The 16111-nt window shown below is 45.1% G+C and overlaps 1 protein-coding gene across 2 annotated transcripts in view; it reads left to right on the forward strand.

Annotated features, from left to right (window-relative positions):
* Position 1: 1 nt before the first annotated feature.
* The window catches only part of LOC119395820 (elongation factor Ts, mitochondrial), a 72051-nt gene continuing 55941 nt past the window's right edge, over positions 2 to 16111 (forward strand). For both annotated transcript variants that reach the window (XM_049416780.1, XM_037662824.2), the window contains exons 1-3: positions 2 to 204; positions 2096 to 2249; positions 13691 to 13819. In XM_049416780.1, the coding sequence (XP_049272737.1) occupies positions 2097 to 2249; positions 13691 to 13819 (282 nt within the window). In that variant the 5' untranslated portion in view covers positions 2 to 204; position 2096. The remainder of the gene's footprint in view (positions 205 to 2095; positions 2250 to 13690; positions 13820 to 16111) is intronic.

Below are 16111 nucleotides of genomic sequence, written 5' to 3' on the forward strand. Positions count from 1 at the left end.
ACGTTAGAGGGAGTGGTTCTCCCCTACTTTCTGGCCTTGCCGCGCCTGTGACCACATGCGTTTTCGATACATCATCGTTTCGCTTCGTGGTGCACCTTACCGTTCCCGTGCCAAGTGCGACTGCGCTGCGTGCTCCATCGCGTAACGAAACCGAGGGCGTCGGCGCTGTAGATCCGAACGTCTTGGCACGGCATAAAAACGCAGGTGAGGACGCATGTGTGAAGCACGTTTCGCTCTCTGGGCTTTCGGCGAAGGCTTTGCGGCGTATCGAAGTTTTCTAGCGTGAACGGATTCAAAGTACTCGCTCACGTCAGTGGGTGTCAAGCGTGCGCTGTCCGACTCGGTTTTTGCGTACCGCGAAATTCCGCTTTCGTGACTACGGAGATCCGGCCGCATACATAATCAGGGAACGGGGCAGCTCCGTACATCGAACGAGCTTTCAGAAAATTTCTCTTCGAGACACCTAAAGTTTGTGGACGGGCATTGGAAGCTAAGCGAACTGCTAGTAAACGCTGCCCACTTTCGCTTTTTATTTGTGTAGGGAGAGCCGTGATCAGCAGCCGGCTGAAAAGAAAGTTTTAACCTTAGTTAGCTAAACTGAATTTTGATCGCCTTATGACATGCACTGCTTCACTTTGAAGCTTTAAATCTCGACCGAATCGTGCGGACCGCCTGGGCTGTCGCCCTTGTCTAATCACAGAGGACATATGCCCTTACATATGCTTTTATTTTCTTAACTGCCCTTTTATGGTGACCGGGCATACCTTTTTCTCGCGTTGCCCGTGCGCACAGCGGTGTGTTCATAGCATTGAAGTACTTCCTGACTACTAGTTCAAAAGAAGCCGGTAACGTTGCATAGGTGCTCAGCTTAGAGAGTACGTTTGTGTTCTGCATTTGAAATACTGGTGTGGAGATGGAGGTGATTATTGTATCTGAAACTAGGTGCTGCAGCTTTAATGGTGGCAACCTATTGCACAACAAGTCAAGTTTGTGTGTGTAGATTGGGATAAAGAACTGCGAAAGACACTGTATGAAGGCAGGGAACAGCCAGAGCGGTTGTATTGTTCTGTTGGCCTGTCGCTGACAGTTCTATATTCCAGTCGTGAATCACCATCCGGTCTACAACCATACTCTCCTGAGTGTGCAAGGAGAAGCAAGTCTTTCTGCGGGTCTGACAGGTTTACACATTTACTGTGTACACCTGCTCAGTGAGCACAACGCACACTAGAGCTAGTGGCCATGCAGAGAAGCCTCCATTGCAATAATGCAGTAGTACCAACCCGGGAATGTACCGTACTTTAGCAGCCTACTTATAATGCTCAGTGATAGCATGATCGAAGTTGCCATGTTGGCTGTATGCATCCCAATCACACGGGGTGCTATGCTGTGTTCCAGTGGTCTACAGACAACCTTGTTAAAACAGCATAGCATTACAAGACCATTGTGAGGTGCAAAAGCATGTCACAAGGCTGTCATAGATGAAAGTTGCATGAAGACCAGCTCGGTGAACAAGAGTGGTCAATTGTGAGCTCGTTGGTTTCCCTTGACAAGTTTAAAACAATGAAGTACTATGTCACTCTTGCATTTCATTTCATTCTGCTGTTTGAAATGGTATGCATCAAACAGCTGGGCATTTCTGGGGTGCAGACATCTGCACCTTTGTCCAGAACACTTGTGCACTGCATTGCAAAAAGGTGAACTGATATTACAGGGGCCATGAGGTTCGATATACAGGCATGAATGAATGTCATGCGGCTGCCCCTGTTCGCAGAAATTGCCTCTCATCTTGAACAGCATAAAAAGGGCTGCTGCGGCGCAAAAAGTATGTCCCCTTCCTAAGCATTTAGCATGTATCGTTTTTTCTCATCATCAATTTGTGAACATCATTGCTCGATGCATTATGACAAAATCCACATTTCGTATATGGAAGGTGCAAAAGAACCTTACTATATTCTTTATTCTGTAGTCGCATAAACGTTGTCTCCAATGCTGGCACGCTAAGTTTGGTTGTTGGAAACTGAATAAAATTAACATTGCCATCGCTAGCGATCCCGTAATGCTTGATTCTTACATGCGTGTGGTGTGCTGGTCTCAGCATGTTTGCCCAGGTGCTGACGCGATGCCTAATGACATGTGCCTCGCTCCGAGCTGTGGAGAAGGCGGCCCTGATGGAACTGCGCAAGAAGACGGGCTACACCTTCTCCAACTGCAAGAAGGCACTCGAGGCCACTGACAATGACATGAAAAAGGTGATCAGAAGAGAGCTTAAGTTCCAAAAAAAAATAAAAGTAGATGGTTTGGCCCCTTGCACTTAGCTGGTCACCCCAATGGGGAAGAATGAACTCGCTTGAATAAAGCCAGCAAAAGTACGGGACACGAGGAAGAAGGCAGACACACACAATGCTGGAACTAACAACTGTGACTTTATTGAAGGGAAGCATTCAACCAGGAATCCTCATAACGCATGTTCAGTATCACCTACCACGTCGCCCGGTGAAAGAAAGAATACACAATCGTCTTTCTTGCCATCTTCACAAAATACTAAATTCCTTCTGAAGGAGGCAAATCGATGGTGTGCTTATACAGTTACTCTGACGTCCTTAAATTTACCCATGAACTTCCATGCAATCATTGTGTCAGGTTTTTAGGGCTTCAGTTAACCTTCCGTGTTGATGGCCATCTGCATTGGTGTTTTATGCTTAGAAGTAAGAAAGCACTTTTGCCTTTTGGGTCTGCTTATTCAAAGATCATTGAAAAATATTGTACTTTCAGCTCACTGCAAACCTGCTAGCCTATGCTCACGTGCGACTCATGGAAGGACTAACAATCTAGTATGCACCATAAAACACGAGCATTAGCATTGTTTCACTAAATGTGCCACATGTGCGATGTACAACATTCCGTTGACCTGTGATAAGGTATATATCGGCCAAACCAACCGATGCATCAATGCTAGGCTGCGTGAGCATTACGCTTCTTTGAACTGCAATGATTGTGCTAATGAGGCCCGTCACTGCCGTGTATGTGGTTGCCACCTACTTTTCAGTAATGTCAGTTATCTGGGAAAAGGGAAGGGCAAAGAGGAACGTGAAATTGTTGAGGCAGACTACATTAGGAAAAGAGGAAATAACTGTATAAGCACACCATCGACTGGCCCCCTTGAAAAGGAATTTAGTATTCTGCGACAATTGCAAGTGAGATGATTGTGTATACTTTCTTTCACCGGGTGACGTGGTAGGCGATACTGATGTACTGCACATGCATTGTGAGGTTTCCTGGTTGAATAATAGAACGCGTTGCTGGGCGAGTTGGTGCATTGTCTACAAATAAAAGCAGAGCGCGAAAAAGACGGGACACAAGAGACAAGAAGACGGGACGGGCGCTCACTACCAACTGATTTTATTACGAAAGAATTGGGGGAAAATATAGAGAGCGTACGTCACAAGCGCGCCTGCGCACACATCACAAAGCTAATCATCAGAACATCTACTGCATACTGCGGCAAAGCAATTGAAATTCCCGCTCCCGCAAGCACACTGACGTCTGGCTGACGCAATCTGCGCCCTTCTTTTTCATATAAAACGCCTCCAACAGTTCGCGTGCAACCGTTTCTCTGCTTCGTCCCAGTACCTTCAAACGAGCAAACAAAGGCACACAGCCACACACTGCACAGTGCGCAGGAAGGTGCGCGCCCTTATCATTTGTGAGTGTCAACTCATGCTCACGGGCCCGTTGATTGACACACCTGCCCGTTTGGCCGATGTAGGATTTGCCACAGCTCAGAGGCAATTCATATACCTTCGCGCACCTTCCTGCGCACTGTGCAGTGTGTGGCTGTGTGCCTTTGTTTGCTCGTTTGAAGGTACTGGGACGAAGCAGAGAAACGGTTGCACGCGAACTGTTGGAGGCGTTCTATATGAAAAAGAAGGGCGCAGATTGCGTCAGCCAGACGTCAGTGTGCTTGCGGGAGCGGGAATTTCAATTGCTTTGCCGCAGTATGCAGTAGATGTTCTGATGATTAGCTTTGTGATGTGTGCGCAGGCGCGCTTGTGACGTACGCTCTCTATATTTTCCCCCAATTCTTTCGTAATAAAATCAGGTGGTAGTGAGCGCCCGTTCCGTCTTCTTGTCTCTTGTGTCCCGTCTTTTTCGCGCTCTGCTTTTATTTGTTCCTGGTTGAATGTTTCCCTTCAATAAAGTCACAGTTGTTAGTTCCAGCATTGTGTGCGTCTGCCTTCTTTCCCGGGTCCTGTGCATTTGCTGGCTTTTCTTCAAGTAACGTGAACCAACTGGCTCAGATACGAACTCTGCAAAAATGAAGTCGGTGGTTGAGCAATGACTCGTCAGATTGGGAGAAGCCATGACAAAGGGGAAAAACACAGAAATAACCTATAAAGGCACACAAAAAAAAAGGAAAAACTTGAAAAGGAAGCCTTTTCCTTTTTTGGTTGATGCTTTTCTGCGTTCCTCCTCTTCATGGAGGAAAAAAAAGGAAAATAAGACTAATAACTTCAGCATGGTCACTGAGCACATTTACTCACTTATTATTCTGATGCTACGCTTGCCATGTAACATGTATCTTGTGCAAGAAATATAAGCAAGGCGGAGTGTCTGTCATGATGGATTAGGCATACGCCTGTCAAGAAAAAACAATTCCTCATATGTCCAATTCGAATGACATTTCAGGGCTCACCATAGCGTCAAGACAAAAAAAGACGCACATTGTGGTTCACACGTTGATCATGTAAGGTGCAGAAAGCTCACAAGCAAACTGTGCTCCAAGATCTCTGTGCGATCTCTATAAGTGTGCAAGTTTTACGAAGAACTAAGCGCACACACATTAGGGCTGTTGATAACAAGCCTGTTGCACTAGTACACAGCTAGTGTGCACTAGTGTTCACAGATGCAAGCAGCGTGTTCTTTCTTCTATCATGTCTGAGGTAGGCAGTTGTTTGCTAACCTAGTAGGTGGTACAGCTCAGACAGCATTGTAGAGAGCTCGCACAGTTGATTATGCAGAAAGAGCCTCATCCTATTGTTTACGGTAGTCCTCACACCTGTACACAAAGTGTGACTGCTCTATTAGTTTTATGCAGACTGCCATGCCACTGCACTTTGGCAGAGATTCTCAGGAACTTTGCCAGGTGATTTTGTTTTTTACAAGCAGCACTGGGAATACCTCAGGTGGGGCACTTCAGTGAAAGAAAGCTGACTTTTCTTTTTACTCCCATAAAGTGCTTGGTCTGGAGGCCAATAATTGCTTGTCCTACTGGGAACAGAGTTCTAATATAGATATGCTAAAGTATTGAAGTATAACTGCTTCCTGTCTTCTGCTGGTGTAACAGAACTGTTGCAGAACACAGCTCCATTTTTGCTCTTCTTTGGCCAGTGGAAATTGCAGTACCAGCTGTATGAGTGCAAGAGGACAGAACGCGAGAGGAATGTAGTCACTTCCAACTCGAAGTGCCAGTTTTACCACTGTCGCGCACAGCACCTTCCAGTGAGATCGAGGCTGAATGAGTTTCAGTTTAATCTTCGCCACAATAGATACTTTTGTGCAAGCTAAAGAAGGAGAGCTAATCACAATCGAGGAAGCCAATCCTGATCAAGTGTTTTTTTTTTTTTTCCCCCACCATCTGAAGCCCCCCATGTCACTGCGGGTATTGGAAAGGCTGAGTTATGAAAGCAGTTGACAGGGAAACAAAATGTGTGTGAGTGCTTGCTCAGAATAATGCTTTGTGGGAGGCAATGATACATCGTGTATCAGTGCACAACTCTTTGAAACTGTAAACAAACAGTGTGTCAAGCCTACTAACGTCTATGTATACAGGGTGTCCCAGCTATCACGCAGCACGATTAAAAAAAAGAGGAACGGCGTTACACGAAGCAAACCTACTGCATATTGCTCCTAGTACACTGGAGTAGCCACTGCTATTTTTTTCGTTAATGAGGTTTATTTAATTAGTCATAATTATATTTTTAACTCGAGAACTACTCACCTAATTGTCAAAATGTCTATGAGGCGTATGTAGGCATGTTCGAATGGCATCTAACTGCGCTACTTTCAACAACCTGCTAATTGCGCATTCATTTTTTCCGCTTGATCAAGAATGCCCGCGAAATATGAAAAGTGCACGTGACTAGACTGTTGCGCGCGTCGGGAACCAGCGCCCTCAAACAGGCTTCCTATGAGGTAGACAGTATCAAGGAAAAAATGCAGAAAGAAAAAAAAACGCATCGCCCTATCTGCCACTCCCCGGCCTAACAAATGCACCGCTTGGTTTTACAGAGTAAGGCCGTAATCAGAACACCTGCCGCGCTATCAATGACAACAGTCGGCTGTGAGATATGGATGATTGCGACGCACTATCGAACAGAATGAATCCCAGCGAAATTGCACCCATATCGTTGGCACCCGATCTGTACCCTTGCCCAACTGCGGAACGCTGCCTCTCGCAACGGACAACAGGCAAAGCGGTTATTTGAGGGCGCTGGTTTCCTTTGCGGGTGGGAGCGTAGTCACGTGCTATTTTTCATATTTCGCAGGCTTTCTTTATCAGCCAGAAAAAATTAGCACGTAATTAGTACGTTGTTAAAAATTGCGCAGTTAGATGTCCTTTGAACATGCCTACATACGCCTCACTGACATTCTGATAATTAGGTGAGTACTTGCCGAGTTACAAATATAGTTATGACTAATTAATTAAACCTCATTAACGAAAAAAATAGCAATGGCTACTCCAGTGTACTAGGAGCAATATGCAGTACGTTTGCTTCGCGTAACGCCGTTCCTCTTTTTTAAAATCGTGCTGCGTGATAGCTGGGACACCCTGTATATATCAAACATTGCCGTCCGAAACCTGTACCAGTAAAAAATTTATTTGTAGATTCTAGAATGACGTGATGGCACCAAATAAAGCGGCTTACAGTAGTTGAAGCTCCTAACAATACTGAAAACGACTGTGCCAGTGGAGTTGTGTTAAATGTTACAAAATGTCTGCATTGGGCTTATACTGTGTGAAAATGAATGTATAACCACACGGAAAAGCGGTGTGAGCTTTGCAGTAGCTTCTCTTTAAACCAAGCATGAAGTGACTTTAAATATCTACTTGCCTTGGTAGATGAGAAGTGCACTGGATGAATCTGAACGTGATGATCTGATGACGTTCGAACTATTCAGCTTACCAGAAAATTTATCTTAAGAAAGGCTATTTAAAGGCAACCTACTCTGTTATCTAGCTGAGTAAACCTTTTCCATATGTGCACATTCTGACTGTAGTGCCTGTCATTTTCTTATTATCGTAATTTCATCAGTTGTCTGAACAGGGCAGGAATGTTTTGAGGTGCGTACTACCACCAGGTGTGCCATTTCTCACTGTATGAAACATGAATGCTTTGGGCGAGATAACGCAGGCAATAGTGTAGTGTATGTGCATAGTTGTCATTGCTTCTAAAAGCAGTGTTACTTTTCCCACACTGCTGATAACAAGGTTCAATACCAAGCAAGGGTCACTGCACGCAGCATCCTTTTATATTTGTAAAAATTGTCGATGGGCTCTTGAGTTCGCACGCATAGGTAGTTCACCGTAATGGATCACTTGAATCTCCCATGGTCCAGTGTGCTACGCAGACACCTTGTTAGGATGGGGTTTCATACCTGGGCTTGCGAAAGGAGCAGGCAGATGATACGTGGTACTTTTTAAAGAGACAATGGAAATTTACAGCAGTTCCTAAGGCAGAAAGCGGACAGTCATTGCATTCTCCCAGTACTAACATACAGGACAGAAGATTGGACATAAGCGTCAATAAGAGACAGGAATACAGCAGTTGGATCTAGACTGCGGTAGGCCATGTAATGTGTGGGACAGATAACCGATGGTGGTTTAGAGCAGAAAGGGATTGGGAAATGCAACCAAGGATGGCAATTGGTTACATGAATTGGTGAAACTAAGAAACTTGCAGTCGTAATATTAAACCAGCTCCCACAGGACTGTGCGAATAGGAGGTCATTCGGACAGGCCTTTGCCCTACAGTGGGAATAAAATAGCATGAGGATGATAATGTATCAACCTATAGTGCTGAGAAACAAAAATATATCATGTCGGAGTTTCCCTGTGAAACATTTGTTAGCCACGTTTAAGAACATAAAAGATGTGCACATTTGCCACTGCCTTCATTTTCTCAAGTGTGTGAGTGTTTCATGTGTTTCTGCATTGTTCTTCTTTTCTTACTTTCTTTCATCTCCCGTCGTCTATTACAACTGTAGTGGCACACCATGAGGCAGTCCTCACCAGTAAAAATTGCCCTCATGTGACTTCCTTTATGAGAAGTAGAGTGCAAAGAGGTTGTGTGACTTTAGTGCTTCACTTATACCCTTCTTTTTTGCTTATGCTTTGATTGATGCATTTAGTCATACTCTGTTATTGAGGGTGGCTGTATAGTGTTACCCTGAATTAACACGTTCACTGCGTCGTGGGTCACCGGTGGGTCACTGCCTGTGCTCCACCTATGCGGCTGCGAAGTTACATGCATTTCTCTGCTTGCGGATATGATAACTTTATGACACTTGAATCCAGAGGTATGATTTTTGTTGCATGAAGGTACACACGCCCCGAAGAATACTTCTGTGATGTTAAAGGCTGTGACCCACCGGTGATACACAACGCTCTTAATAAAAATCTTTTTCTGCTGTGTGCTGCATGACCCACGCACAGCAGCTCTCAATCTTGTGCTGCGATCTGAAGTTCGAAATTGCAACTAATATATATTGCATATTGCATTGGACGTGAGGTAGCGCGATTGCTTCCAAGGAGCCAATAAATCTACCCAATAAATATTTCTATCACGAAAACTGGCTTCATGTGTTTTCTTGTGGTAAGCACTTTGTATTTAAACGTATATTCACGTGAAGAAGGCAGAAAACAGCTTTGCATCTTTCAAATAAACGCGCCAAACACGCACTGCAAAGGTGGCAGCGCCATCCTGCTGGAGCAAAAGAAACAGCCATAGCCGCGTGTCTCACCAGTGGGTCACGACGCACCTGGGGGATATACCCGATGGCCCAGTGGTGGGTCACTCCTCACCTAAAACCAGACCGAAAAAAAGCGTGCCGCAGTGAATGTGTTAAGTGAACTCGTCACGCTTTTAGCTTTGGATGCTGTGATGTAGAGATATCACTGTTAGCGACAGCAAAGTGTGTCTTGACAATGCGCCAAGTTATGCGCTAAAAAAAATCTCACATGCCTGCTTTTCAGCTGACATGCATGAAATGCTGGCATGTTTCAATCACACGGCACACTTACTAAGCTTTGACAGAATACACTGAAAGCTTGTTAATTAGGAAAATCGGATAATTAGGATGTGTTCCCTAGTCCTGGCCAGCATATACGTTATTCGGACGATCTCCTGAGTGCGCCGAGCGCGAAGCGCCCTAAATGTGTGACGCAAAAAAATGAAAACAGCGTTCGTGGAGCCAATACGGCCGCCTGCCTTCAGAAAAGCATGGTCACCATCCGCAATCGCGTTGTTGTTATGTAGTAAGGTATGGGTTCAGAGCATGTTTCGATTGAAACACGAGAGTCTTCAGCCGTATTCACATTATGAACAAATTCGCATATTACGAAAATTGCGGTTTTTGCGCTGCTCTTATGCAAAATAATGACTGGATTTACGTATTCCTCAAGAAAGTGAAAGTGCGTTGATGTAATAGACATTTATTTATTGTTTTCTTGATACTTTCGATAATTCGGATAATTCGTACAGTTGTCCTGGTCCCATGACATTCGAATTAACGAGCTTTCGCTGTACACAGTCCTGCTTTCACTGCTGAACTTTTGTACTGTGGCTGTTTGGCATCTTTGATCCTTTCTACTACAGAATATGCAATGGCTGCTTGAGTTGACAAACTTCTGTTTGACTGGCCGCTCACCATCTCTTTGCACTAGTGATGCAGAACTATCGGTAAATTGACTATCGATAGTATCGATAGTTTATTTGAAACTATCGATAGTGTAAACAAACTATCGACAGTACTACTATCGATAAACTATCGATAGTAGAATAGGTAGTACCATCGGTAATATTACTAGAGATACTACTGCCACGCGTGTTTATTGCTTTGTTTTGATGTATTCGGGTTTCACCCACAGACTGTTAGCTGTTTTTGACGCAGACCGCGCCGCAATGTTTTAGAAGCTTCGCGATTGTTTGACATTTTAAAATTACGCGCCGGACGCGAATATTCAAGTTTATTCGAGAGCTTACGCGAGCACCAACGATAACGCTGGAAGATTTGATGACTGATGTATAAAAGACGAAGCGTTCCACCGGTTATCAGATTACTCGACGGCCGGCGACTGTTCTCGCCGCAGTCAGTGCGCAGCGTGTATCGCTGCTTTTCTGAGTATTGATTTTCTGGGCACAAGTTCGACCAAAAAAAGAGCTTCGTATTTCTCAGTCTTGCTGCAGAATTCTTCACTGTCACAACCACGTGACAAACTATCCATAGTGGTGCGAATAACGATGGTGTTGCTGGCTGGCCAAATTGCCAAAATATTCGCGATAGCCTACTATCAGCTTCGCCTAATTTATGAGGAAATTTTTATAGAGAGAAATTATTTGCGCAGTGAAAATGGCGGCATATGTCCATCAATAAATAATATTTAAAAGCAACCAGTTACATCTTACAGTTAACAAACTTAGTTCTTGATAATTTTTTTTTTTATTTTGAAATACTCAAATGCAATATAAAACTCAAGCCGCACAGTTCTACCCCATGTAACGGCTTCCTTTCCGCTACAGCCTACTCCTCCGGCTCCACTACGTACAAAGCGGGCGGGGAACCAAATTTACTAGATGCGAAGCAGCTTTTGCTCGGGGCTGTGTCCGTAGGTCCGTAGTTCCATTGGCGACCGTCCGCTTTCTACCACCTAGCATAGCCATCTGAGCGCGCGCTTGCCCCAAGGAGAAGTCTTCCTCCTCTTGTTCTTCGACCGTCTTGACAATGATACGTGCAGAGCACTTTAGGGGCCTGGGTTGCCGTATGCTGTCCTAGCTTGGCGTAACGCAGACAAAACCACGTGTGCTGGCACGCGCTAGCGCGTTCAGGCCTGTGTAAGGGGCTATGTAAGACGCTGTGGCCTCTCCTCCTTACACTCTCTCAGCAATCATGTGATAGTGTCGGGGAATGAGATTCTGCGATGAACCCGCGTGGCGTACTTCAACAAGAGTTCGGGACGAGTAACAGCAACTACAGTGATTTCATGGTGTGCTGCACTTGCAAGGACGCGTTAACATCGGGCAAGGTGTCCGTGATGAACGGAACTTTAAGTCGACCCATGCGCTGCTACGCATCCCCACATGGTTCCCTTTAGTGGGAGATGATGTAATTTTTTTCTGCAATGAGTTCGCGCTGTTGATTTTAAACTATCAATAGTACTTACTATCGATAGCACTATCGATAGTATCTTTAACTATCGATAGTTCGATAGTGGCTCAACTATCGATACTATCGATAGTACCATTGATAGTTCTGCATCACTACTTTGCACACTCTGTAATGAAATGGAAATACTAGCAGAGCACATGCTGCACCATGAGCTGTACCTCAAAAATTGGAGTGCTAATTCTACGCAGGAAGTATTTGAGACATTCTTTTTTTTTTCTTTACATTTCATTTTGGGCAAGGGTGATAACATGGTCTTGCTCAAGGTTATGCAGAAATTGTATGAGCATGGTATGGGCAAGAACCTGATTGATTAAGTTTTATGTCATGTGTGTTGCTGATATACAGGTTACACTTCATAAAACTCAGTACAACTTGCCAGCTTTTTTCATTAAGACAGAACACTTGTAATTCATAAATCATAATCTAGGAACAGCTTTTCAGTAAAATCTGCTATCATTTTATTTACGGTTGTTTTTTTAGCCAGGGGGACCAACAGCATCATATCCTAGCTGAAACAAGTAGCAGTTGTAACTTGACACACCAGAACTGTGTTACAAAACGTGAAGGTCGGGTGCTTATTGCTGAATCTGAAGCGGAACTGATAGCATTTGTTTGAAGAAGACAGGCAGCTGAAGTCGGATAGATAAATGATAGGGAGACAAAAAGGCCCAAAGTACTAAGTGTTGATATTTTGACACCTGTGCTTTTGTTTTTTGATAACTGCTGAGTAAAGGGGAAGTTGGTTGCTCAATATGCATCTGTGCAATGTTTTAGTAAACTGTTTTAGAAGTGAGTGGCACCACAGATATTACCCAGACTGCTACCTCATTGCTTGTTGCTCATCATCATCAAAATCTCCTCCAAAGTCATTCTGAAGTTGGTACCAATGTCTGTGCCATTTGGGAAATTATTTTGTGAGGGATACCCTTTGTTTTTGTGTGTATAGTTGGGAGAAGAGGGGGGGGGGTCACACGTAAATACAATATTATTTCTTCTAATTCCTTGCGTATCATATACCGTATTTACTCGAATCTAAGCCGATGTTTTTTTCGAAAAAACGATGTGCTAAAGTGGGGGAGTCGGCTTAGATTCGAGTACAATGAATAGGTATTTTTACTTTTTTGGCCTTGCGAATTTCGGGGGTCGGCTTAGAATCGGGGCCGGCCTAGATTCGAGTAAATACGGTATGTGAACTGTTGTATAGTATGTGGGAGTAGGCACAAATGTTCCATGTGTGTGGAGTAGTAAGGAGTAGGTCTCTTTAGGTTGTATATGTGAGTACCTTGTTAGCATTTATTGATGTTCACATGTCTTTTTGTGTTGCGAAGTTTCAAGCCTTAGCTCATGTTTATGTTACACCCAACTGATGTGGCACTGCCAAATAGACTGTCAGTATGACCCAAAGAGTGCCTGAATGACTCCATTAGTAGCAGACCCGGCTCCGTCATACTTGGCACAACACTATTTGTCACAACACTTCTCTCCGCTCTTGCTCGCTTACCTACCCCTCTTAAATCCTGCACATCCATTCCTCTCAGTGATGAAGAAAAATTTGCAGTGGCTTAGCTCGGCTATGCCAGGATATACGTAGCGTTAGCAAAGGTCCAGCTGATTATTCTTAGCTTTCCAGATTGTCTAGGATTATTAGCCTTCTTCTGTTCATTCTTCGTACGCTGAACCGCTAATTGCCGGGCAACTACTTCGGGATCCGATGAGATAAGCTTCTCGGCTCCTCTGCGCCGTTGAGCAGCATTTGTGCTCTCCTCCTCCATGGCATTACCCACCTGCAAACGCCAGTCAGAGGCGCTATCAAGCGGCTCCAGCACAGTGTCAGACGGCAACTGCATAGCGAAGGCGCATAGCTGCGCGCGCGCCGGAGCCAGTGTGCCTGCCATGGCTACGACATCACTTCTCTCGAATGCGCAGACCAGCAGCGGTGAGTCGCGCGCGGCAGTGGCGGAGAGCGCGTGAGATGCCAGCTACGGTGAGCCAGCTGTGTGACATCACTGATCCTCGCGCATGCGCAGCACGGCTCATGAGGATTTACGCGAAATCGGCTCCGGCTAGGCCAGTGTAGCTAACGCTACGAAATCGCCTACACATTTTCTCAGAATCTTGCTCGTGAAACAGTGCATAATATAGCCATTGCTGCAAAAACATGCATGTGTTTGATGGCTATTTTGTGCCTTTGTATTCTTTGTGGTCATAGCAAACACAGTGAAATGACTGTTGGGGGGTGACGCAGGCAGAGAAGTGGCTCGCCGATGAAGCCAAGAAGCACGGATGGGCCAAGTCGGCACAGATGCAAGGTCGCCAGACCAAGCAGGGTCTCATAGCCATCAATGTGGACGGGCCCTTTGCAGCCTTGGCCGAGGTAAGCTCCAACTCCACTAGAATTGACCATCATATCAACATAATCATACTGGCAGATTTTTAAACCGAGAAGTTTATGATACAGTTTTCTAATTGCTATGCCTCAGTGTTAACAAGAAATGCTCCAGAAAACAAAATCATGACAGCAAATACAGAAAACACCTTGCTTACTCCATACCTGCCAAGTCTCCCGGATTACCCGGGAGACTCCCGGATTTTGAACATTTCTCCCGGTTGTACGGGTCATAGGAAAATCTCCCGGAAACGGCTGTTGTTTGATGTCGTGACGTGAGGTGGGACGTTTCGCATACAGATGCGCTACACGCAATTTAAAAATTGATCCTAAATGTGTTATAGGTTATATCAGCCGTTAATATTTCGTAGATGATGCGTTTGTGTACACACAAATCTATCCCACAAGTTATCTCGCCTTCAAAATTTTGTGTCAGTACTGCTTTAAGTGGAGAGGCGATAGCACTTAAAAGGGTAGCCATTACCGATGTCTGTCGAGATAGCGCGTTCGCCAGCGGTCGCGACCGTCCCCGTCTCAACGGTGCCCCTTATGGTCCCTTGCCCGACGAAATAACTGGTAAGCAAGCGACGACAGGCCTCGCACGCGGAGCGATGTTATCGCATGTGCCTACAGTGTTCTACTGTACATATGCCCTTCGCGCGACGGTGACGGCCGGGTCGTTTCATCTCTGCTTCAACCGCGTTCGTCCCTAGTGCTAGCGCGCTTTTACTCGCACGTGAAACACACGATGCGTAAGCGATGTTAATGGTTTGGACTCTGTACACATCAGCGATGACCGCAAAATCCCGCTGACAGTGTCCATATAATTTCTATCGCAGTACTCCCCCCCCCCCCCCCCCCCCACCACGGTCGGCATACTTTATACCCCCCCCCCCCCCCCCCGGAGATCTCCCGGATTCCGTTTCTCCAAACTTGGCAGGTATGTTACTCTGCCTAAGCCATTGCCTGTTTTGATCCCGGTCATGGCGGCAGCAGTTCGATGAAGGCGAAATGCTAGAGGCAGATGTACTGTGCTATGTGCACGCTAAAGAACCCCAGTTGGTCTAAATTATTTGGAGCCTTCCACTACGGCATCTCTGTTAGCCTGAGTCACTTTGGGACGTTACAATTAACCAGCCATTATCTGTAAGATTCTGTTGAAGTTCGTACAATACTACATTGGCCGAACTGGCTAATGTTTGAATGAACAGCTGAGAGGACATACATACTCACTAGAAGGTGCTGTTGCCAGTCATCTAACCCTACGATGCAAAAAAGTATGGTTGTCAGCGTATCATTGACAAGTGTAGTCTTAGAAAGATGTAAAGAGCCAAGAGCACATATTTTGTTCATTCACATGGAAACTGCTGCATTGGTACACCTCTTGTTTGCCTACATAGCTGTGAGATCAGCCATATTTGTTAAAAACATGACAGCCTATGCTATGACAACGCATGTGACGTGATGATTTCAGTGGTGGTTCTATCTGTGCGCAGATAACTCGTCTTTTGTTCGTCTTCTACGCTGAACCGATGTTTCGTGTATATTGCATTCCCCACAATAAACTAGTGATTGCTAGTTCGGCGCCTGAAGTGCTGTTTGTTTTCATCCGAATGATGGAACAACCAACCCAGTTTGGCACACACGCGTCATTTATTTTAGCATTTAGGTGTCATGCCTAGCATCATTGTGCTTGAGTGGTAATAAAATTCAGTGCAGTTTCTTGTGCTGAAAGAACGCATGAAAATGCCACCCCCTTTTAACCCTTTAAGGTTCGAACTTCTTTGAAAAACGTTTTCCCAGTTGGTCAGATTACTTTATTGCAAACTTTGCTGTGCATCTCAACTCAAAGGTAACTCGGCAAACAAGGAGAGTGAGAATACCTCGTGAGCGTCGGCAATAAGCAAACTAAGAGCAGCGCCAATAAAGATGGAAATCAACTTCTGCCGGCCCTGCAAGGGAATACTGATAAAGATAAAAATCAAGTTTCACACCCCCCTGTTGCGATCCTGCAGTGGAACTGAAACCACAAGAGGACGTTGCCCAGACCGCGCGACATGCTGAAGCTTCAAATAAGTTCCGTTTGTCTCCACAAGAAAGTAGCATAGTCAAATTTCAAATGCTTCTTGTAAGTTCTCGGAGGGGGCAGCACCTCCCACTGAGCATGCACTGTCATTATGGTGTGAAATTTCAAACGGAAGGTCAGAACTGTATCAGTGTGGCAAAGACCTTGTGGGGCGGAAAACTGCCGCCTTACATGTCCGGCGAAAACCCTCGAAA

This window comes from Rhipicephalus sanguineus, chromosome 6 (genome assembly GCF_013339695.2).
Source record: "Rhipicephalus sanguineus isolate Rsan-2018 chromosome 6, BIME_Rsan_1.4, whole genome shotgun sequence".
Taxonomy (NCBI): domain Eukaryota; kingdom Metazoa; phylum Arthropoda; class Arachnida; order Ixodida; family Ixodidae; genus Rhipicephalus; species Rhipicephalus sanguineus.